General features: G+C 36.8%; 1 protein-coding gene across 1 annotated transcript in view; it reads right to left on the bottom strand.

Annotated features, from left to right (window-relative positions):
* The window catches only part of ARHGAP42 (Rho GTPase activating protein 42), a 136,888-nt gene that overhangs the window by 9,737 nt on the left and 102,177 nt on the right, over positions 1-24,974 (bottom strand). The window contains exons 7-19 of the mRNA XM_063394533.1: positions 24,859-24,963; positions 21,391-21,520; positions 18,207-18,307; positions 15,906-16,015; positions 15,036-15,114; positions 14,156-14,195; positions 12,556-12,618; positions 10,948-11,022; positions 10,132-10,216; positions 9,188-9,246; positions 8,239-8,344; positions 3,874-4,033; positions 1,936-2,080 (exon numbers count right to left, since the gene is read on the bottom strand). Coding sequence (XP_063250603.1) covers positions 1,936-2,080; positions 3,874-4,033; positions 8,239-8,344; positions 9,188-9,246; positions 10,132-10,216; positions 10,948-11,022; positions 12,556-12,618; positions 14,156-14,195; positions 15,036-15,114; positions 15,906-16,015; positions 18,207-18,307; positions 21,391-21,520; positions 24,859-24,963 — 1,258 coding nt within the window. The remainder of the gene's footprint in view (positions 1-1,935; positions 2,081-3,873; positions 4,034-8,238; positions 8,345-9,187; positions 9,247-10,131; positions 10,217-10,947; positions 11,023-12,555; positions 12,619-14,155; positions 14,196-15,035; positions 15,115-15,905; positions 16,016-18,206; positions 18,308-21,390; positions 21,521-24,858; positions 24,964-24,974) is intronic.

Genomic DNA, 24,974 nt, shown 5'->3' with positions numbered 1-24,974 from the left:
CAATATAGATTGTGGATGCTGACAGCCTGGTCAGAGAGAAAGTCAGATAAACTTTCCTAGGCATTGCTCTGGGGAGCTGTGAGAAAACTCATGAAGGAATTAAAAAATAATCCTTGCACTTGGTGTTTTTGCATTTGTTAACTTGCAAGCTGTTTACACAGAGGTGTTGTTCCTAATCACCCAATAATGGTGAGGGGTGTTGGTTGGATGTTGAATGATGTTGAACACTATGCAATGCAAGACTTGCCTATAACCAAACATCCTTCCTCATGTGAGAAGGGTAGAATGCAGTCAGTCAACAGCACTGCCGTGACTCATAGAGGCTAAAAGCTGATGTTTATGATCACTGGAATACAGTATCTATAGGATGTTATTCAGGTAAAGTTAAATAATCATGTCCAGCTCTCTCAGAAAAGTCTATAAAAGATGAGAGTTCTAATAAACTGAGCTTCTGCCTTTTGAGAAGATCTTGGAGTCTTGTGTCATTATTAAGCCATCCCTAATACAATAGTGACAATAGTTGTGTCCATGCTTCATCTGAATGATAACTTAAAACCACCAGTACTCTGAAAATGTTACTGCCAGAAGCCTTGGCTCCCTCTTACCTGTCTCCTGCCACACCTAGAGATATTGGGTAAGAAGAGTACCTCTGCTTCTACCTCAGCATTTCAGGGCACAAGTGAGATACTAACTGGAACTTGTTTACATAAGTGCTGAGTTTCAGCTAATAGACAAAACACAAGCGGACAGCTGTTGGATTAGATCTTGTGGCAATCAACCTGCCACCAAACGTAGCATCACAGATGTCATACAATCACTTGGGTTGGAAAAGACCTCCAAGACCATTAAATCCAATCTTTGACCAAACACCACCATGTCAACTAAATCATGGCTATAAGTGCCACGTCATGTCTTGAACACTTCCAGGGAGGGAGACTCCATCACTTCCCTGGTAAGTCTGTTCCAATGCTTAACAAGCCTTTCAGTGAAGACATGGCAGCGTAAGAAAAATTAAGCAGCTTTGTAAGAATATACTGAGGAAAGATTTCTTCACATTACAGACTTCAGAATGAGTACAGATCCTTAAGAACAGACACACTTAACTGTGGATTAACTTACTGAAACAGTCTCATAAAAATCTTTTCGAGGAAGCAAGGGACACAGAAATTCTTCAGGAAGTGTTTGCAGCAGTGGAATTGTTAATGACTTAAGCTTTCATAAAGTTTTAATACTCCTTACTGGTACAGCCAGTAAGTAAAAAAGTAGGGACCCAAATGGATGAGAATGAATGAAGTGAAACTTTTTAATTACATCTATATAAAAATAAGTAAGCCTTCTAAAGCAGCAATCAATTATAGATTTAACTCCCTGCTGTTAAACAGTAAACCATATGATAGGTATACATATACTCTAATATTCTCCCAGGAATATGAAAGTTTGTTTCCATTCCAGAAAACCTAAGAAAGTGTTAGTGGTTTTGGCAGTGGCTGACTGAGGCAATGACTACAGTTTCATGCATGTGAAAAAAGCCAAGTGATGGTTTTGATCTCCTGTTCTTAACTGAATTACATTTGTTACAGGAGGAGAGAAAAGACTGCATTTACTGTTTTCAAACTTACCAATCATCTTGCAAGCAAATGAGATGAACATCATATAATGAACTTTTGAGTTTCAAAGTAGACTAAATTTATATTAGAATACAAAGTCTACTTTAAATGATGTTGAACACTGTATGCAACTCAAGGCTTGCCTATAACCAAACATCCTTCCTCATCTGAGAAGTGAGGAATGCAGTCAGTCAACAGCACTGCTGTGACTCATAGAGGTTAAAAGCTGATGTTTATGATCACTGGAGTACAGTATCTATAGGATGTTATTCAGGCAAAGTTAAAAGATGACATAAGCAAGACAACCAGTACGCAATGACAAACTTACTGTCAGGATCCGCTAGACATGGTGTGTATCTTCCTTTGGGTTTACGCGAACCTGTGGAGAGACAAATTGCTCTTGTTCTTCTTGAACTTGATCGGGACTGAGGCTGGGGAAGAGGAATATTGGGGTCTGGTGCAGTGTGAAATATCTGCATGATTAAAAGAAGGGCAAAAATGACATTAAACAATACAGATACTGTTACACTTTCATTATCAATCTATTTGTTTTCCTCCCCATTGTGCTTGATATTACCACTATCATAGTTTCATACATTACAAAAGAGTAAAGTCACAGAATACAAGCTTTGGTTTGATCTCATTTTACAACTCAAGAACCACAATACTGAGCTGTACTTAATATCAGTATTAATTTGTTGAAATAGATTAATTTTGTAGCTCTTGTTAAGAAGGGCTTAACAGTTGAAATTATAAAACAAAATAGGTGCCTACTAATGACTCTTCTCCAAGAAGAATATTTTTTAAATATTATGACAAGAATGATTTCTTTTTCTCTGAGTTCCAGAGAAAGTTTCTATATGTCACTGAAATATATCACAGTCATAATTTACTACAATCAAATTTTGATTTCAGAAAGCTTTATTTGACCAAACAAGTCAAGTTTAATGAGGAACACCTTTACGTTTAAGGCATCTCCTGGTTCTTATCTTTTACATACCACTGCTACCACTGGTCAATTTTGCACTTCATTGCTGCAGAAAAAGCTCTGTTTTTTACCATGCTATGCCAGAAAGCATTTCTGAAAGAATTTCTGGCCCTCTAGCTATAGGGCATTCCCAAAAGATGAAGTGAACCATGAAGGACATCTTTGTGCCATTCATACAAGTGGAAGAAAGCAAATGTACTTCCACAGTAGGAAATACTTTAGTGGACATCTTGAGATGTTCTCGGAGTATGATAAAACTGTATTAAGCACTAGAGAGTAGTACATAAAAACATGTCTGTAGACAGGGAAATAGAGCAAGGGTGACTTTGGTTGTGCAGTCATAGTCTTTGTGCTGAATTAACTCTGATTTTCTGGAGAAGAAATTCAGAGTTGGAAAAATGCAACATATATGTTTTGTAATCAGAGCCAAGAAGGCTATCAGGATCATAGCCATTTTGGGGAGTCCCTATGAAATATAAATGACGATACCAAGCTGTACTGTCAGCACCTACTGATCAGCCAGTGCAGGGGATCCTGCTATTGACTGGGAACTGCCCCTTAGCTGAGCAATGTGTAATGAAAGAAACTCAAAGCTTTTTCATTTTGTTCTGTCAGTCATCAGAGGAGATGACATAGCTCAGCTAAGATCCCCAGAATAAAATTGCTTTTAACAACTAAGTAAAGGAGGTCTTGAATGTTTGAATTCATCAAATAGTTTAAAATTTAAAAATCTGCGGAGACCTCTCAGTGAAGCTGATATCAACAATGGTAGTGACTGAAAGTAAATGTCTAAGATTTCCTGTTTAAGTCCTCCTGCTCAACTCTTCTAGTGACTAATCTCCACTACCATGCAGCTGACATGTCCCCTAAGGACAAAAATGGTCAGAAACACTCTGACCTGATGCACTTAGAGGAGAATCTGTGCATTCCCCTAAAGTGAACCTTCATACTATGGTAGCAAGAAAGAGCTGGAGCAGCCAGGAGCGAAGTTATGACCTTCTCTTTCTGTTTCTAGATTCAGGAAGCAATCTTCAGAAAGCAATTGAAGATTCAGAGCCATGCCTTCAAAGCATGGAGATTATGTCTTGGATCTGTACCTTGCACAGCCATGAAAGACTTGCTAGGAATACAGATCCATAGCATGGAGTGGGAAGAAGCTATGATTTCTATTAATGACCTTCTATAAATCTTGGACTCTTTATTCTTAAGGACTTAATCATGGTAACAAAAATGAGATCTCAGTTCCACTTCATAACAAAACAGATAATTTCCTTCTACCTTTTCATAATGCTCTATCAGAATTTCAACGACGATATTCTGAAACTTAATGTTCATCATAGCAGCCACAGTTTCTTCTTGTGCTCTCATCAGAGTTGGTCCAAAGATAACACCAAGGTTGGATACAGTCATTAGATTTTGTTGACTGTGCAATGATACCCTTTAAATGAACACAAACAATATGTGATTTAATTGCTGTGCTAAACTACAATTCTAGCAGGCAAAAAACTTGTTAAGACTACTACTTTTACAAGATCCCAAGTTCATGCTTCTCTTTAAAATATATTTTTAAAACTTCCACTTAACACTAGAATCAAAATAAAATGTAGTACAAGTCCTATATTTCCAATAAGGCTCCTCTCGTGCAATCACTTAAGGGATAATGAGTATGTCTTTTTAGAGTATTTCAGTTCCTGATACACTTGACAGGGAAAGGCAACTGTATTTGGAGTTCTACACAGAGAGATTCAGAACATCTAAAGTTTAGAAGTCTTAGGGCAAGATTACACAGGTCCTTACCTACTTTTGACTAGATTGACTGAAAATGCTGTGTGGTACCAGAGATCAACCATATACCTTAGTTTTCATGTAAAGGAATGAAGCTTAGTTACTGAAAACCCTTAATTTGCAATAGGATCTCTTTATCAATTTGATGAAAACACGGGATCAATGGATTCAGTGAAATTATTGTTTCTGTGTGATAGATATCATTAGATGATCATCATGACATCAGGCTTTAAAAGATATTAACCTTTTACCTCTGTGTATTCTGCTATCACATACTTTACCTATTCTGCTTTTTTTTTCTTTTCAACATAGAATTTAAAGGCTTATTTTTCCCAGTAATTTATCAGATATTTAAATCTCAGTCAGTAATACCCAATGTCATATTTCTCTCCTTACTACTAAGATTTGCCAAATAAAAACTGTGTCCTCATGGATCCTTTGAAACACCTGCCAGTGATTCCCCAGTCACAGCTGTGACTATGCTATTGCCTCATGTCTCAGGAATATTTAAAATATTCAAAATCCAAATCAGAATTTTAAAATAACCTCAATGCCTAATTTTATTGAATCTATTACCAAATGGAACTTTTATTAATAAGGTACTGGTTCACATTTTGCTCTTCCTTCTCACTGCCATCTGCTACTATGGTCAAGCTGAGCATTTTTAGCCATTTCCTCCACAATTAAAATAACTCTTGCAACTTTTAAAATTAAGAAATAGTAAAATCTATAAAACATTTCCCTCCTGTTTGGGACAGGAAGATTTTAGCATCCCATTTACATCAAGAAGCAAGATAAAGGGTTATGGGAAAGGGTTTTGTGTAGGAGACAGCATGATTATAAACTGTAGGAAAACAAATGCCTATATTCTTACACATTTCTTATATTGCTTCAGTAAGTTATCTCAAAACTTTCTAAAATGTTACCTCAGACAGACACAGTGGTAGAGATCATTACTTGGAAGCCATACTATGAAAATGACTCTGCTGTAAAAGCATATTTTTAGCTTAATCTAACTTTCTCTGAAACAGATCTTATGTTTATCTTAGATGACTAAAGATCTTTTGGGAAGTCCACTAGTATTTAAATGAAACTGGAATGTTGAACACCTCAGCTTTAGATATGCTATAAAAAAACTTTAAAAAATCCTCCCTTTGCAATGTTACTCTGCTGCGTGCTGCACAGTAACCGTAGAGGTCTGTTACACAAACATTATAATCTTATAGCATAAGAGAGAAGGCAGTGTTTGTCTGCTGTTTGGGTTTCCTTGGTTACAAATTTGGGAGCTTGGTTAATAAAAGAAATGGTAAATTCAATAACACTGTAGCCAGAAAGGGCCTTCTGCAATGCATTTCAAAGGCTTGATTTCTTGCAAAAGAGAAAGAAGCCAGGGCTGTAAATGGATCATTTTGATAGCCACTTTTCCCTGACCTACTCCTGCTGCTGCTGAGCTGCAGCACAGACACAAGCTGAGGTAATCCTGCATTTCAGGTAGCTGTAGGGCATTCATCGAGATTGCTTTCTCCTCAGAATCTTTTCATTTGATGTATCATCAGCAAATTTGTGATACTGCCAGACTGCAGACTGCCAACTACCTACCATAGAAAAGCATTGTGTTGTTAAATCATACCAAAGAATGAGTCATCCTTTAGAGTAGACATAATTTGGCTAGGTAGGTTTAAAAACAAAAAAATGTGTTACATGTGAAAGTAACACCAAACTTGCCATGTTTACCTAGCCACTGACTATGTACCCATGCAGTATCACCTCTCTCCAGGTGCTTTTCAGGATTTGCCAGTTTTGTTTGTTTGTTTCTAGTATGATTTACATCCCATATCATCTAAGCCTATTTAAATTTACACAGTAACACAGAAGTCAAGCTAGGCAAAGATATAAAGACCTTATGACTTAAACCAAGAAAACAAATAACATTATCCTTATTTTATAACCCAGAGCTAGAGCATTTTCACTTTCCTGCAGAAGCATTTATAAAGGAACTGAACTGCTAAAAGAAATATGGAGAAGGAAATATGTACTTTGAAATTGGATTTTCAACAAAAGAATGATGCAAATAGAAGGTTGGAATTTTTTTCCCCCAAGCTTTCCCATTTTCATAAAATTAGGCACTTTACCTGCCATTTATTTGTTCCTTGAAAAATCTCCACACAGTGGTAGGAAAAAAGACGAGGGAGTAAGATAGCTAATATACTCAAGAGACTAATCTTAAATTCAGTCTCATTAGAATAGCTAGCATAAACAACAGCTGGCAAATTATGTGGAAATGGGTGTATTGAAAGTTGGAAAGAAAAGCACTGAAGGCGTTCAGTGTAAAACTAAGATTACATCTACATGAAATGAGAATCACGACAAAGATGAAAAAAGCAGGAGCTAAAGAGAACAATTAAAGAAGGGAATAGTAAGGTATGCTTTTCTTTGGAATTGCATCTGAGATAACACTGAGAACAAAGAGGCCAGGAAAAGAAGGCAAGAAAGTAATGCTTGCCTAACAACAATTGCACTGACAAATAAGTCAGTTCTTATGCTTATATATCTCTCTAATTTTGAAGCTTCCAGACCAGTAGCTTTTACAAAATTGTTAATCCTTCATTTAATACTTTCACTTTTTTGAGGGTTCCAAGGGAGTAGGTATTGTGTTTTTTTCATTAATTAAACAATTCTGTGAGTAAAGAAACTTATGAAACTTTTCTCCATCTGGCTGTCTGTGTCAGCCCAAGCATAATGAGAGGCAAGGTCTGCCAAATGAGCTTTTGCAATGAATGCATTTACAGCAGCTTGCTATAATGCTAGTTCTCCAGGGGCTAATGAGGTAACAGGATAAAATCATTTTTTTAGGGCTAAATGTTTTCCTGTCAAAGACATGTTCAAAGTTCTCATTTCTGTAACAAAACTGCATTAGACTCTGCTGTAGACAGCTTACTGCAGCCTGTAGCTCAAACTGTGATCAAACAGGCAAAACATCTGGGACAGAGTGAATTGAATGAAAACAACATGGACTCTTTTCATGTCTTCTAAATGTCTAAGTCATATGAGCCTTATCTGAACAACTACTATTCACATTCCCAAATGACTGATACATGTACTATGCAGCATCCTAAATCAGAATGAATAATACATATTCAAAAGTATTCAGCAAATACCAGCAAAAACGACTCAAAAATTACAGAAACTTAAGAGAATAAAAGCTTGTCTTTTTTATCTCATAGCACATGCCAAGTTTAATTCTGTGAAGACAAAAGGCCAATAATTTAAAGAAATGCAAAAATATTTTCCATCTGACAATTAAAATTCAAGGGAATATTAAGGGAGATTCAAAGTTGGGCATCTATGTAGATATCAATAATATAAATAAAATTACTACAAATTAGCACTTTCAAGTGATACTACACTTCAGACTTGTTAGGGAGAAAAAAAATCAAACATGAAGAACAGAAATTATCATATCATCTATCTCATTCTATGTCCTTTCTAATCTATCTCATTCCTGAAACACTCTAGGACTTTGAGACAGATTCAAAGCAGTGCTTTCCATCAACCTTGGTATAGTGTTAGATGCTTCTTAAATTTAATTGGACACAAGTCCCGTAGTAAGTAAGAACATGAATGAAAACACTGTCTAGGTTTATTTTATAAACGTAGTTGGCCATCTTGGTGACACTTTATATTTTTATTCTGTTTCTACAGAGTATTATACCAGTTGAGAGCAGCATTTTAGAAATCAAATGTAATTTCAAGTGTCACTGTTTCAACATAGAGAATGGATTAAGCGACCTAAAAAATTTAAGGCAGAAATTATAACATCTTACAATAATACCAAAGAGAAAAATAAAAAATAATTACTTGACCAAGTGCTTAATAAGGATGTCCAGCATCTCTCTGTTCTTCTCTGGTAATTTATGCACAAGCGCATGCACTGCCTCAACTCTGTAGTTCTGATCATCTGACTCTATTAAACAGAAAACAAATTGTTGATAAATCAGAACATGTGCTAAGAAGTGACTACAAATGGCATCAGTGCCTGTATGCTAACACAAACATGCATTAAGAGGAGCTAAACAAAATTAGCTTTCAAATGATGAGGAAAATTTGATTATATTTATTACACTGTGAAATCTGTATTTCAAGTAACTCGCCTAAAGCAATTACTATCAATACTGGAACCAACAAATTAATGGCAGTATTGACTTGATGTGCCACTTCAGTGAAGTCTAAGATTTAATCTAAGAAATATAGATTTAAAAAGCTAAATTTATTTTATGTGTTTTATTCTTATCAAGACAAGAGAAAATGAAGAAGTATCTTCAAATTCTAAACTTTTTATGTGTTTTATTCTTATCAAGACAAGAGAAAATGAAGAAGTATCTTCAAATTCTAAACTGGAGTTAATTAGAAAAATGATCTCTGCTATCTTTGTATCCAGTTACTCCATTTGTGAAAAGGAGTTCACTTTTTCTGATTTATCAAAGCAAGTTGGAAAACAAAGATCCCTGGATGAGAAGGATGAATGTTACAAAAGAATTATCAGCCTCTATCAAACAAACAAACAAACAAACAAACAAATATCTAAATGAGAGTTCAAAACTTCATCCAGAAAGCAGTCACGCAGAACCACTAAAAAGATCAGAACAAACCACTGAACAGCTTCAGCTAGTGTGACTTCTCTGCTTTGAGGGCTGGACCGCTGGATATTAGAGCAAGAAGAAAAGTAAAGACAGTGACTGAGGAGATTAGAGGTTAGAAACAATATTACTTTCATGAAAGTGTATTTATCATTTTGCTTTTTACTTACTAACAGCAACAATGAAATCTTTGTGCAGCTTGAAAGTCATCAGTGGTTCTGAAAGACACCTGGTTGTAAAAAAACCAAATTTTTAAATAAAACACTCAAAATCTAAGTTTTGTGACTGTGATTATGATAGCTCTCAACATCTGCACAATGTTTGATTGGTCCTAGGAAATCCAATTCAGTGGTGACTAATTACAATTAGTATACAACTCAGTCAAGTACAGTGTCTGAAAATCAGTTTGAGTTGAATCTGGTGTCATCATGTAAGTTAATAAGGAAAGTGTTACTTCAGCACAGAGCCTCAGTGTTGCCTGTCTTCCATGTTGTAGGACAGGAATAAATACAGCTGTAGACACGGTATAGTGGCTGCAGAAGCAACCTTTTGCCCAAGAAAGGCAAAAAATATGATGAAATTTGGGACTGAAATTCTGATATGAGAGATCTTAAAAGAGTCATTCTCTGAAAGGTATAGTGTGAGTTGCCTTACAGACACAAACACACAGCTACTGTTTGCTCACTCATGTCCTAATTTCACATTTCTCTTGTCAGCAAAAATGACAGGAGGGATATTTTTTTTGTGAAGATATTAAAAGCATAAGATAAAAACCTATGCTTTTGCTGAGATTTTCATTCAACTATAATATCATGAAATTTTATGGTACACAATTTAAGGGATTCAAAAAGAAAAGACTGAGCACAACATGCTTTGTGGTAACAAAAAAAATAAGAACATCCAATTGATTGAATTTAGGGCTATATAAGGCAGGATTATCTTAAAAAGATTGAAGGTGTGTATAATTACACATAATCACAGGAATATTAAGCAGGATAATAAAATACTCATTTATAACCATGGCAATGGATACAAGAAACATAATATGATATTAACAAGCCAAAGATTAATGGGCCAGAAAAGGAATACCAAAACTGTGTGGGATGATACTTACCTGAGGTAGTTTTTTAGTCCACTTGTTATTGTTTTATTGTCCCAAATTTCCATATCAATATCCATATCAGGAGGTGATTTAGGAGCTGGTAGAAATTTGAATTAGGATTTTGTTACAGTTTGACTAACACATTAACTAGAAAAGTAGCAAAAGTGAAGCTACTAGATCAGCCATTTAGCACAACTAATTATTTATTAGCTAGACTATCCACCAATCTGATAAATTTAAATCTTTTCATCTATGTAAAACTATTAATAAAAATAAATTCAGTGCTCATAGTTAGTAACTATAAACATTAACTTTATGCACTGTATCAGAGTGTTAAGTAAGCACAACTCCACAGAGAATTGCTAATTCATTTTTCTTAGACATGCAAACACAAGCATCAGAGAGATCAGTTAGCAAGAAATGCGAAAGACTGGAACAGGTGTCTGTTAAGCTGAGCCATGATGTGTTATGGAACTAAGCTTTGGAGAGCTTGTGGAACAAGCCAAATGTATAGAACTTTATAAATATATATATATATATAAAATATAAAAATATATATTTACATATATAAATAGAACTTTAAAGCTAGATGAAGAAAAGCATTTTTAATAGTAATTTGCTCGTGTAACATGCAGAAGTGGATACTAATGCACATAAAAAACTGTAGATGAATCAATCACTTTAAGAGTGCAAATTCAATTTAATGGCAGTAAGAGCATATACAAAATTGTGAATATTATGACACACTCTTCTGAGCACAGCAGTTAAGTCAAAAAGGATCCCAGCACACACACTGCATACTGACAAAAGTTCACTTCAGTTACTTACAAAATATGGTATTCATCAGCTTTTGCACCTTAGAATTTACACCACCTATTCTGTAGAGCCCCAGGATTGTGATACCTACATTGGGAAAACAAGGAAATGAAAATAATTAAAATAGTGAAAATATGGTTATTTCAATATATGCTGATGAATTCTTGGTGTATGTTTTCAAAACATCTAAATCTATTTATGGAAAACTGTACCATTACATCCTTAAGCACTGCTTTACCCTACTGCAACCACTTGTGGGATTTTAAAAAATTCATTCCACTGCGTCCACACCATACTATACACTAAGCATAATTTTTATTAACAGAATCTTTCTGCACAGAAATGACCCATATTAGCAAGCAACAAGGTGATGGTTAGGAAAAGTGAAAAATAAGACCCAAAACCAGTCTTAAAACACATTACACATCAACAAGTTTATATTGCTCAGATGTCAGTGGAATTACTATGCATCTATGTTTGCTTAGACCATGATCGCTTACAAATAAGATGTGATTGACATTTATATGGAAACAAAAATATATACTGTATATACTGTTGTAACACATCCATTGAGAATTTATGTTGTCAGTTAGAATTGCCAGGCCTTTTTCAATAGCACAGATAATAATAACAAATAATGTTTAAAGAGTGACATTCAGAATACAGTGTTTAATTATTTCAGTCACAATTATTTTTAACTGCCTTTTAAAATCAGCAGGGTATAAATGTTTGCCATTCTCCCCACTTCAAGCTTTACCATTTAAAAATTCTCCACTTTTCCCTTGAAAACAACATTCCTACATCTGATATCACTTAGATAACCTAGGTGTTCTGTTTTGGAATCCTCTTTTACCCTCCCAGCCCCAGAAAACAGCACAAGCTCTGAGTCAGCAGTGACTCAACAATGATAACATTGCTGGCTGAGAAACTGAATTCAAGTTGAGCTCAAAGTTGCACAGAGGGACCACATTTGGATTAGATGAGATCTGCACATTGACAGCTCAAGAAAAGTTATCTCATTTTATAGGAGATGATACAGTCATAAATCTCCATTTAAAACTAACTGTGAATTGTTAGATACCACTTCATCAGCAGAGTGATTATTACTTCCATTTACTACATTCCCACTAACAAAAATGAGAGTTGCTAAACATTAAAAAAAACCCCAAAACAACAACATACTACATTAGTGAATAAAATAATAGAAGTTATACTCTGCAAAAAAAAGAGGTACCAGCAGAGAATGTTGATGTCACTTTTGGGTCTTCACATTTCACACCTGAAACCAAAGTTGGAAGCTGAAACTCCCTACAGTCGTATCACAAGAAAAGTCAAGTCAGTGCACACAAATAAAAGAATAAAGATGTGTGCAATTGTGTATTAAGGTGTATAATCAACAAGGAGTTACAGAAAAAAGTTTAAAAATCTCACTTAAATGATATGTTAAGAATTGTTGTTGGAACTGAGGAGAACAATTTGGAGTGTAAAGCACCCAGATCAAATATGAAAAGTCCAAACCAAATAATGGACACACTTCAAAGCACAGATGTAAAACCTGTAGTCATGTTTCAGAAAAAAAGTCACAACAATCTAATACCTTACTTGTGGTTTAATACGCACCTCTAGTTTCTACAGCATGAATACATTTCCTCACGAAGTTGAAACCTGCTTCATTTAAGAACACTAAAAAAACAAAAGGTAATTACTTTCCAACATCAATGTACAAAATCTTCTGTTTAGCTATGCTCACACACTAATCAAGGAGGCCTAATACGTGGTCATCCATACCACTATAATACTTGTTCTGTAATATGGTCTTTGTAGGTACATCCATAGCATTCACACCCCAACTCTGAAGTCATTCTGTACCATTAGACACTTAATATTCTATTGTCTTTCTCAGCAATCAGCAGCCTCTCTAAAGATACAGTTGAAAGCTGCTGAGCAAAATGTTTTTAAGAGTCCAGGACCTACATTATGACCAGAACTTATTAATTGTTTTTAATACAACAATATTCTTTGTTCCTTGCATATGCACATAATCACTCATAAAATGGTAACGCAGAAGAACAATCCTTGTTACTGAATTTAATTAGTCATCTTCTTCCAAGTGAATGTATTTCTCATTAATGTTGCATCTTCAATATCCACTGCTCTAACTACCTAAATATAGATCTTAAAATAGCATATTTGTCACCATTAAAATAAACACCCTCTGTCATGGGTTAACCCATGACACCATCATATAAAAGAACAGATAGTGGCTTAAATTTCAGATTTTCAGAGTCTCAAATGTACATCCAATGAAGATGTATGTCCAAATTTTACAAATCTCTTTCTCTGAGATATATTATTTATTTTACATATGTGTGTTAATATATTATGATAATAACCATTGTGTTAATACAGTGTTAATACAATTATGCACACAAATCTCATAGTACCTTTAAATACACTAATTTTGTTACTCAGTGTATGTCTAACAGGTGCATTTACATCTAAAACTAAAACAATGTAATGGACCAAGGCCAGTTGTAAGAGGTTCAAAAAGGCGGAGTGCCAGATGCTGCACCGGGGTCACAACAACCCCAGGCAGAGCTACAGGCTGGGGGCAGTGCCTGCAAAGCTGCCTGGTGGAAAAGGCCCTGGGGGTGCTGGTCAGCACAGCTGAACATGATCCAGGCTGTGCCCAGGGGGCCAAGAAGGCCGATGGCATCCTGGCCTGGCTCAGCCATGGTGTGGGCAGCAGGGGCAGGGCAGTGACTGTCCCCCTGTGCTGGGCACTGCTGAGGCCACTCCTCCAATGCTGTGCTCAGTTCTGGCCCTCACTGCAAGAAAGACCTTGAGGGGCTGGAGCGTGTCCAGAGAAGGGCAGCGGAGCTGGGGAAGGGTCTGGAGCACAAGTGCTGTGAGGAGCAGCTGAGGGAGCTGGGGGTGTTTATCCTGGAGAAAAGGAGGCTCAGGGGGGACCTCACTGCTCTCTACAGCTGCCTGAAAGGAGGGAGCAGCCAGGTAGGGGCCAACTTCTTCTCTTCAGTAGCAAGAAGTAGGAAAAGCAGAAATGGCCTCAAGCTGTACCAGAAAGCTTAGCTATCCAACAAAGTTATTTAACAGCAATAGAAAAAAATATAAAATAATCTCATTCTCCCACACATATATCAAGAGACTGTAACTTTACAGAAATCCAGCAAGATATGGCAACTCATCATAAAGAGCTTACTTTCTTCCTTCTTGCTAATAATGGCTGGCAGCGTGTAGATCTGTAAAAAAAAAAACAACCAAACAACAATGCAATAGGATAACGTTTGTGCTTTAAATCCTTTATTGCCAGGTTTGTGAGTAGTTGCAACATGCTACCTTACTGGACTGCTGCTAGGGAAATCCCAACCTTGCCTTTCATGATCTCTGGACATTTACTGCTCCAGCACACAGCCGGGTTAACAGCTCTGTGCTACCATAATGCAACTAATGCACTAGAAATCAGATTTGCTGAGTCCAAATGGGTTAAATTTCAGAACAGCCTGTGATTATAATTCCTATACCGGTTTGGGCAAACAAGAAGCATGTAAGAACATTCATCAAGTTCATAAAACTGATCAACCATTCTCTTCCTGTCAGGTACAAGTCTGACATTCCTCTCGTTCAGTGACAACCTTAAGAGAATACAAATAGTGGGAAGAAATCTCAGACAAGCCTGTCCCTCAGTAGCTTTCAATACCTGTTTCTGCTCTCTGCAATACCTTTTGAGATGGTACATGAAACTGCCCAAAGGATGGTTGTTCTTTAGCACTGTAATAACAACCACATATGTTACCTGAATCATGAATCCTATTAGAAAATATGCTATCATATTAGTTAAAATATTACTACTTTAAATATCCTAACATAAAATAATGAGATATATATATATATAAATGTAGGCTTAAATTAATAGATCTACTTTTCTACTTGTAGTTATCTTCATTATGTACTTGCATTAGAGTCTCACAAAAAAACTCCATTTGTTGGTATTCCAATAGAGTATCTGAAATGTATACTATCTTCTTTCTGAATTATGTGATCCAGAAAACTGTAAAATGAAAATTAAAAAATATCCTTACTGGTTCCTTTCCATCCATAGCTTCAAGCCAAAGCTTTCGGTTGGATTCTGAAAAAGCTTGTAGTGTGATGATTCCAGGTCTGTCAAAAACAGACACATTCACTGAAGTTACTGTTTTTCTCAAACAGTATCCAAAGTCAGAATCCATAGCAGTGTGAATATATAAAAGACAGACAGAAGTTAGAGAAAGTTGACAGCTTCTGATATAACAGAATAAGTCTGAGTTAGGTATAAAACACATCTGTTTTCTAAAAGTGTGCTAACAGTAATAAAACATTTTTTAAGAGCACAATACAGAAGTCAGACTGTTTACCATATTTTAACACAAAAATTAATTCTCTTTAACACAAAAATATTTTGCTTTATTCCCAAGATTGGAAAAAATAATTCTACAAAGTACTGCATACCTCTATCTTAAATACATGAAAGCTATTCTTATGTATCTGATATAATTATAATATCCAGGAGTAAGTGGAAAAAAACTTGTGGACATAATTTTCAAGAAAAAGAAGTACTACCATACACTTCTGAAAGTGATAGAGATTTGTACAGAATATGCTTATTAACAAGTATTTATAAAATACTTATAAAAATATTTATGATCTGTTTCTAAAAGAGGATAGTCAGTTTTGCTACAAGTTCCACAAGAATCCATGCTGGATCTGCATGCAAGCATCATGTAGTAAAGACAACACATATGCTGTGTAGTGAATTTAATTAGAAAACCAGGTCTGAACAAAGAATTTCAAAGTCTTGAAAGCCTTGTTTGTCTATATATACAAATATATTGGTAAACATGTTCCTATTACAGGGGTAATTATAATCTATTGGTTGAAATTATTTTCAAATTGTTAACACAATGGAAACAAACCTCTCAAATACTTCAATATCGAAACAGAAACGTTTGTCAATTGAATCTGTCTTTCTCCTGATGCAAGATTTTAGCTTGAACATTTCTGGTGAGCTTGTGACAAGGCCATTCTACAAAACAACAAAATGGAATTAGCACAGGCAGTGTGCTCATACACCTTGGCTTCATCTTGAATTTAACTGCATGAACAGTCCAAAGAACATGTCTTAACATAGGGATGAAAATTATTAAAATATATACAATATTTTTTCTGTATATTAAGACTACATTTAATAGCGTTCTGTCTTATATTTGTTACTTAATCATTATATTTCAGAAAATTCCCTAAATTCAAATCTTACAGATACCTGCATATATAACTTGGTAACATGCATGTTAGGATAAAAATCACATAATTCTGCCAACTCTCACATGCAGTTAAAAACATTTCTGAAGAATCAAGCTGACTAACTCCCAGTTCTGGTCACCATGATCGTGAGACCTTGCTATAATGTTGTCAAGGCTGACACAACTGGGAATTCTGAGGAATGGGAGGAAGTAAATGTCACTCCTGCCTTCAAAAAGAACAAGGAGAAGGATACAGAATCACAGAGCCATTCGGGTTGGAAAAGGTCACAGCTAAACCATCCGCACATCTTTTAAATACTTCCAGGGTTGGTGATTCAACCACTTCCCTGGCAAACGGTTCCAGTGCTTGACAACCCTTGTGGTGAAGAAATTTTTTGCCATACCTACCTCCCCTGATGCAACTTGTGGGCCTCACATCTTAAGGGGAACTATAGGCCAGTCTGCATCACCTTTATCCCTGGGAAGGTGATGAAGTGAATAATCATGGAAAGCACTTCCAAACATATTAAGGGCAGAAAGGTGACTGGAAGCAGTCAGCATGAATTTAATAAATAAAAAATCACACAGGATCAACCTGATAGCTCTCTACAATGTTTTGGATGGCTCAGTGTATGATGGACGAACAATGAGTATTGTTTATCTCAACTTTAGCCGTGCTTTTGACACTACATCCTACTACATCCTCATAGACAATTACAAGTGAAATATTGGTTAGATGGTGAGGAGGACTGAACATTGCCTGGACAGCTGAGCTCACAACACAAGTCCAGCTGCAACCAGGCACTAGTGGTATGCCCATGGGATCAAATACTGTTCAGCATGAATAGTAACAAGCCCAGGCACCAGGACAGGATGAGGCTGACAGGACAGAGAGCCGCTTGGCAGAAAAGGAATTTCAGGTTCTGGTGGCCATGAGCCAGCAATGAGATGTTGCTGCAAAGACGGTCACCAGCCTCCTGGGACACAGGGTACTGCCTGCAAGTGGAAGAAAGAGATCCTCACCCTCCATTCAGCACTGGTGATGGACACCTGGAATGCTCTGCCCAGTGCTGGGCTCCCTGGTACAAGAGAAGCAGTGATGTGCTAGAACAAGTCCAGCTAAAGGCTACCGAGGTAATTAAGGACTTGGAGCACAACTACCTAAAAGGAGGCTTTAGTGAGGAGGGGTTCAGCATTGAAGTAAGTTAACCAGGTGTAGTCACTATCTCTGAAAATGTACAAGAGCCTAGATGTGGCACTTGGGGATATGGTTTAATGGTGATTATGGTGGTGCTATATTGATGGTTGGACTAGATGACCTTGAGGGTCTCCTCCAACCTTGAAGATCCTGTGATCTGTCATATGTGGAGAAGCTGAGAGAGCTGGGACTGTTTTGTCTGGAGAACAGGGATCACATCAGTGACTGATCTACAAATATCTCATGGGAAGGAAAGCAGACCAAGTCAGATTCTTCTCAGTGGTGCCCAATGGAAGGGCGAGAGGCAATGGGCACAAACACAAACACAAGTAATTCTATTTGAACCTTAGAAAAAGTTTTTTATGGTGGTCAAACACTGGAACAGGAGTCATCGAGGGCTCCATCCTTGGAGATATCTAAAACCTGACTGGACACAGACCCCATCAACCCGTTCTGCTTGACTCTGAATTGAATTTATATTAAAGATCTCCAGAGCCCCCTTGCAAACCTCATCCATACTATGATTCTGTGCAAATGTGATAAATTTCATACGCATTTAAAACAATCACATTACAGAAGTTATTTAATATGTGGTTTAAGTATGTTTTAAAAGTAATATTACTTAAATATTTGTCCATGCTATATGATACATACACTGCTTCATCTACAAAACCAGCTTTATCTGTTTGTATTTTTTTCTTTCAACAGTTCTTAAATACTTAATAAAAAAGATGGAATATACAGCTCATGTATGTGCTCATGTACATGTAACTCACCACTTTTCCACCAGATTTTGTTTCAGCTATACTCATTGTAAAAGTTTTTGTTCCTTTCTCGTAAGTGCAGTAATGTTTTACCCATGTAAATCCAAGGGGTCCTACAGGAAAGAGAGAGAGTGTCAAAAGTAATTGTCATTTTACCACTATTGGAATTAGAGTAGAAAAAAGAAACATAGTAGGATCCACATGCAGCCTTCTTATTTTTTAATTTGAACATGTTGTTCAGGTATCATTTTCAAATACTGCAGCTTAATAAGGTTGCCCAACAAAGTTCCAGCAGACTGACTTTCTTTGGCAACTGGATGGGTAACAGCATTCTATTATGTTAACATGGCAGGGAAAAGGCAAGAACAGACCTGAGGAGTTTTCTGTCTAGAAAACACAGTTGTGACTTTATCAACCCAAGGGAAACACAACTCAGTATTAGATCCCTTCTCTTAGGGAAACCTAGAACTCTGGTATTAAATGCAGAAAAGTGGACTAAGTCAGAAAATGAGACTACATTTTCCTTTACTTTCAGTGTTCTTGTCAAAGGCAACAAATGCTTTTGGTAGCATCACAGAAAGGCTTTTCTTCCACTTGTTACCTTAAGGGACTGGGTAAAATGGCAGCAGTTCAGAGAGAGATTTAATCTTACATAGATGAACACTGATAGGAGATTTCTTTATATGAAAAAAAGCAAAGGAACTGTGCACTCTAAAACACATTGGTTTGGAGATGAGGGATAAAATGTTGGGTGGCAAAGGCAGTGCCTTCATCAAGAAATATTGGCCTTTTCTGCCTTGAAGGGAGTCCTGCTGGGGAAGGGGTGGCTGTAACAATGGTGCAGAACTGACCATGTCCACAAACAGACACTTGCACATTCTTACAATATCCAAGTATACTGTACTGTACTCAGGGATTCACTTTTCTTCAGTTTAGATAGCCACAGGTGAGATCTACAGCAATCCTTAAGTAAGTGGATGTGTGCCTTATGCTGGAGAGGTCACATCACATACTTAATCCTGCTCCAAGTACAGGACCTCTGATGCAGATATTTTCACTGCTGGATTACCCAGAGCTTTGTTCAGGTACTGCTGTCAACCTTTAGTGAATCCAAACACAAAACCCTCTCGAGCTCAAGCTCAGTTGTATTTTAAAGTTGGTTCACACTAATGCAGTTTATATTTATACAATCAGTTTATACTGGCATTTATAATGTGTTCTTTGCTGTGAGGACATGCAGTGAATTCTCCCACAACTTCCAGAATTCTCTTCCCATGCTAGAAGTACACATAAGATCTCCCATATTTTCTAGACGTTCACTGTAGCAAAGAGAGCAACACAAGCTCCCAGATTCTCCAGTGAGAGCTCTCATGGGAAAAGCATGATACTGATTTTTTCAAGCTGCAGTATGTATGAACCTATTAATTATTTTTACAATTGGTTATGGTTAAGGAATGGTATTCCCCAATTTAGTGTTCCTAGTGAAGCACTCCAAACCATGCTCTGCTCACTCCCTCTCCCATCCTCCCCCTCTCTCCCCCACTGTGGTGGGTTGGAGAGAAGAATTGGAGGTATAAAAGGTAAAGATCAAGGTTGAGATAAGAACCACTTACTGGAGATAGCAATGAAATAAGAAAACAGTAGCAGCAACAATACTAATAACAGAGTGTGCAAGGGGCAAATAATTCACATGTGAGTACTCACCACATGGAGACACCTGATAACACCTGAACGCTCCCTCTGCCACCTTTGGGACCCAGAAGGGATCCCTTCTCCTATCCCCAGAAAATGATGAGGTGGTATTGAGTAAGGACCTAGTCATGATCAGCTCCTAGCTACTGCAAAAATTAACCCTGTCCTGTCTAGAACCAAGACAAAAAGAAAGAACCCTGACTTCAAAAAAAAAAGGTATTTTAATGGGTTTGTGTTTGTTTTTGTTTTAAATATGAAGAATTAAATAAAAATTGAAAAAAACCCTAGTAGTTTTACTATAGACATAAAGGTTTTGACTTGTAAATGTACACACAAAGGTGGTGGTTATATGAGAGACTGAATCAGTCTCACAAGTCAGATATCTGTCTATCCAGAAACATAACTGTGGAAATTTACATGGTTACACTGACTTTCAGAAAGCTCTCCTATTGCCTGTGTTCTTGAAGAAAGTAAAGTCATGAACTGAAAATACCAATGGTTACATACCCTCAGAAGTTAGCTGTTCTCCTCCTATATTTTAAGTTATTTTCACTTAGCAGAACAAAAATCTGTAATTATTTGGAATGTATTTTTCCTCCGATGGCAATTCATTATCTCTTTAAGCATATTATAAGAGGGATGAGCACTCTCAAAGCAGTTTTAGATGTGTTTAGAAGTCACCTTTTTTAATTAGAAAATTGTACCCAGACACCTGTGTTGCAACTTTAAGCTTGTTACTCTTGGCCATACATCTGAAAAAGAAAAAATTATGGCCTAGTGCCATTTTTAAAAAAACCCCCCTGTATTTACCACCATGCATATAAGTAATAAATATATACAGAATTTACTCTCAAGAATAGCAAACATTTAACCCAGTTGCTCACCATTAGACAAGAACCTGTAGGGTAAGGGTTGTAGGCAAGTAAACTTGCACAACAAGGAATTATACAACTAGCACCTTTCCCACTACACAGTGATTACAGACCCTGCTACTCCAGAATAAAAATTTCTTTTCAGTAAGAAGATGTCAAGCTGGCCTCTCACTATTTAATGAAGCACAGCATGTGCCTGGTGCTTCCCTCCTTTTCTCCCTCCCCCATTAGCACGGCTCAGTGTAATTTCCACTTAACACAGATTTCTTTTATGATTATTAATCAATTAAAAATAGACTATGTTCTTAAAACTTGCAGTGCTACTGAGGATAAAACTGGCTGTGGTTAACTATTGTGAGACGGTACTTAGATGACCTTTTCTTACATCTTTGATTTCCATTAAGCACATGTTCTTTTAAGATGGCTGGGTCAGTGGAGGTCTCTGGTACAAGGTGCTCCTGATGGCTGAACTAAAGGCCCAGTTCAGGCAGAAAAAGCACAGGAAACAGAAGGGAGCCAAAGCAGAGTGCTGGGAATTTGCAGCAAGGTGCAGGGCAGCCAGCCAGAGCAGAGCTTGCTACCAGTCAACCACTGGGGCAAACAAGAGCACAGGCCTTCCTTGTTGTACTTACGTTTCTCCTGCACATAGAGATAGCCTTCCATTGTCCATTGACTTGGTGGTCTGTAATCTTGGTTGGCTGATTTCATTCTTTGCATGAGTCTCTCCACTTCCTGCCTAGTGCTTTCAAAGTTATTCCGAGTCTAATACCCAGGAAAGGAAACAAACAAAAATCCACATTATCTCATATAAGTACTAAAATAATAGTGACCAAATAATTACAAATAATGCCAAGGATATGGTATTGGAGACCAACAAAAGTATTTGCCAGAGACATAAAATGGGGGAAAAGGAATAAAAATGTAATAAAGAATAATACACTTCATTGCTAGAAGCCTGGGAATAACATAGTAATGAAGAATTCATATTAGGTACACAAATATAAGGAAAACATAGCTGAGAATAGCACCATTCCTCTTTCTGCAGGTCACTAATCTCAGACAGGAGGCAATTTCATATCTTTAGGTATGCTTACACAGTATTTTGCAAAGAGATATAGGCTTTCTCTCTGCACACTCTGCGATTCTCTGATAGATGCATGGCTCAACTAGAAGCTGCTGACAGCTTAGCCCTAAACCTCAAGTAGTAAGACCCACTGAAGCACCTTATGTTCAGTGCACAAAACACTAGTTTGGGTTAAAGCAAGGCTAATGACAGCTCCAGTTTCTACACACATGGAAAAAACAAATTTTCTGTGTATCCATATCTGCAGCGATACCACAGGTGCTGCTGCTCAGAACAGTCAGGTTACTGACACTGTCATGAACAAGGCTGGACTTGGCAAACACCACAGTTTAGTATAAAAAAAAAAAAAGTGAGGTAAAAAACAGCTCACAAGTGGCAGAACTATGCCAAAAGCATGGAAGAAGTGTGTCTGTCCTAAATATCAGATGCAACCAGGCATGTAACGAAGCAAACAATTATGGTACCAAGGTGGGTTTTCTGTATTTTCTTATATCTATATATATATAAATGGCTACTTTTTCTTAGTGAATTCAGTGAAGCTAGGGTTTCCATGAACCTAGCACTATTGTGAGATGCCAGAGCCTTCAATGATTAAATATCAGATATTGAACACTACACTCCATTCCTATAGGTCAAGGAAAAGAATAAAGATTTTTGTAATGTTTCTACAGAGTTATCTATGGACTTGAATCCTCACTAGTCAGAAAGACAGTCTCAGGATTTTATACACCAGTGAACACTTCCCCTTTTTCATGGGCCATTTGTGTAATTAGTCTTGGTCTTGAAGATAAACACTATTATTAGAGAGGGAGGTAAAATGCTAATCTGAAAAATTCAGATTATGTCCCTCAGAAGTATCAGTTCGGACCAAATTTAAGAGAGGTCATTCTGAGACCTTCAAGAGGGACACGCCATTGAAGAAATGTGTCCACTTGAAGAGCTTGTCTCCATCTATTAGTTTGTAATTGCTACTTTCAAGCAGCCAGGTCTTTGAATCAAATCACAGAAACCAAAGCCAAACGGACACACAAAGTATGCCACTGGCCCCTGAGACAGTTAAAGTGAGAACAGGTCATGCTAGAACATGGTGACCTGTTAAGAGCTGTTGCTCTACTACTACTCTTTTACAGCTGTTACTACTCCTGCTCTGCCCTATAGGACATTTTTAAGAACAGAAACAGCATCTGGTCAGCTATTCTTCAAGACCTAAACACTCAGTGCAATGGAGAGGAGCACTTTTGACAGCTACAGATAGGCTGAATGTAATTCTCCCTCTCCTCAGTTTGTCTTTACCTATATAAATAATTTCACTTCAATTGGATTTTGGGTGATGCTCTGAACAAAAAGTATGTAGAGAACTTAGCTGGCCGTGTGAAGCTGTGGATCTAGATCTGGAGCCAGAATTTATACTCCTGTGTAACAGGAGTGAGTGATGTACTGATCCCCACTGTATCTTCATGTATATGTTTTCTGATATATAATTAAATAAGAATAAGACATTGATCCTTCTGCCTAATTTCACATCCCTCTACCTCTGTAATTCATTTACAACTTCAAGTTGTGCTGATATAATATTTAGAAAACATTAAATTTAACTATTTCTTAATTAACACTGAAATTAAAAAAAAATTAATAATTTTGCTTCTGTAGAGACATGCATAGAAGAAACATATGATTACTTACAATGCCAGTTTTGGCTTGTGCTGTGAGCTCATGCTCCTCTCAGAACTTGCCATATTAAAATAATTAAATCTTTGGACTGAAGCACATTTTCACTCTTTCAGTGAAATTGCTGTGCAACAACACTGACCCCTTGTGTCTTTATCTGAACGTGTCTTAGTATCAAACAAGGTAGAAAACACAAAAATTGAAAGGACAAGTGGTTGGGATGCTGTACAGACAGACACCATTTGCATTTTGATCCAAAAGGAAATGGTTATTCATCTAGGAAGTTTATTCCCTTATTTCCTCAAGCAGCATTTAAAATAGGATCTATATATATGAACAAGAGATGCAAAAGGGAAGATGGAGCTCCAAAAATGTGTCGGATGTGTCTTCTCTTGAAAGAATGAAATGGACTTAACTTTTTAAAAAACTTTGTTCTGGACTTTGATGTTACTTGTCAGGAAGCATGTGGTGCTTGTCCATTACTGAAATGTTGAAGCTCACTTTTTGCCTTAAAAGCAGAGTGTGTAAGGTTTGCCTAAAAGCGAAGAGTGTATAGATATTTTGTACCTACTTAATTGTATGTCCTTGGAAGTGTAATATCTGAATTACACAATGAAACAAATATACACTTGCATAAAGCAGTTATGACAAGTGGAAAAGTATGATGACTAAATGCATTTTAGTAATCTCTAATAGCTGTGAAATTTTTTGGGCAGTTTGTGCCCGAAATGGGTTCCTGTATGGCTCTGACTACCAAATCCAGACCAATCTACAGCAAAAGATCCATCTGCTCGGTTGAGTGTAACCCTCTACACAAAAAAAGATCCTCTCTTCTGGTGAAACTTAACGCTCTTGAGAGCTGGTCACTATGGAGGAAGGTCCCACATACTCTTTAACAGTAGAGAGAACAGCCAGATGCTTTATATACAGTGGGAAGTTAGAACACAGCAGACAAACTGTATCATTCTATACCAGCTGGAGCATTTTTGGTACCTCCAGTTAGTCCAGAAGACTGGCCTCATTCTCAAGAAAGCTTTTATACCAGTTTAAATCTAGCTGGACCACTGTGTTTTCTAATAAAAACTTGGCTGCTGTCCTGTTTTTCTTGTTTTTGCTCCCCAAGTTTTGATCTGGAAATCACAAATTTACTATCCAAAGTAATTTGTTTTCAGGATCGTAATTACATTAACCTTATAAAAATAATTTTACCTATTTATATAGGAATTTGATTTCAGCATACCCAAACATTGCAAGATTTAGAATTTCACTAAAGTGCTATAAGTCTACTTAATTATCCTGAAATTAGCAAATTAAAAAGTTAAATTATGTAAACACAAATCATCCTTACATTCTGCAAATTGAACTGCAGTTGCTGCTTGTATGGTGCAAACTCCTGAGCCAGTTCATATCCTTCATGGTAAAATGTAAATAATCCTTGAAGAAAGGCCAAGAGCTGAAAAGGTA

Source organism: Prinia subflava, chromosome 3 (assembly GCF_021018805.1).
Source record: "Prinia subflava isolate CZ2003 ecotype Zambia chromosome 3, Cam_Psub_1.2, whole genome shotgun sequence".
NCBI lineage: Eukaryota > Metazoa > Chordata > Aves > Passeriformes > Cisticolidae > Prinia > Prinia subflava.
Note: the sequence above shows the minus strand (reverse complement) of the source record. Positions and strands in the feature narration are given on the sequence as shown.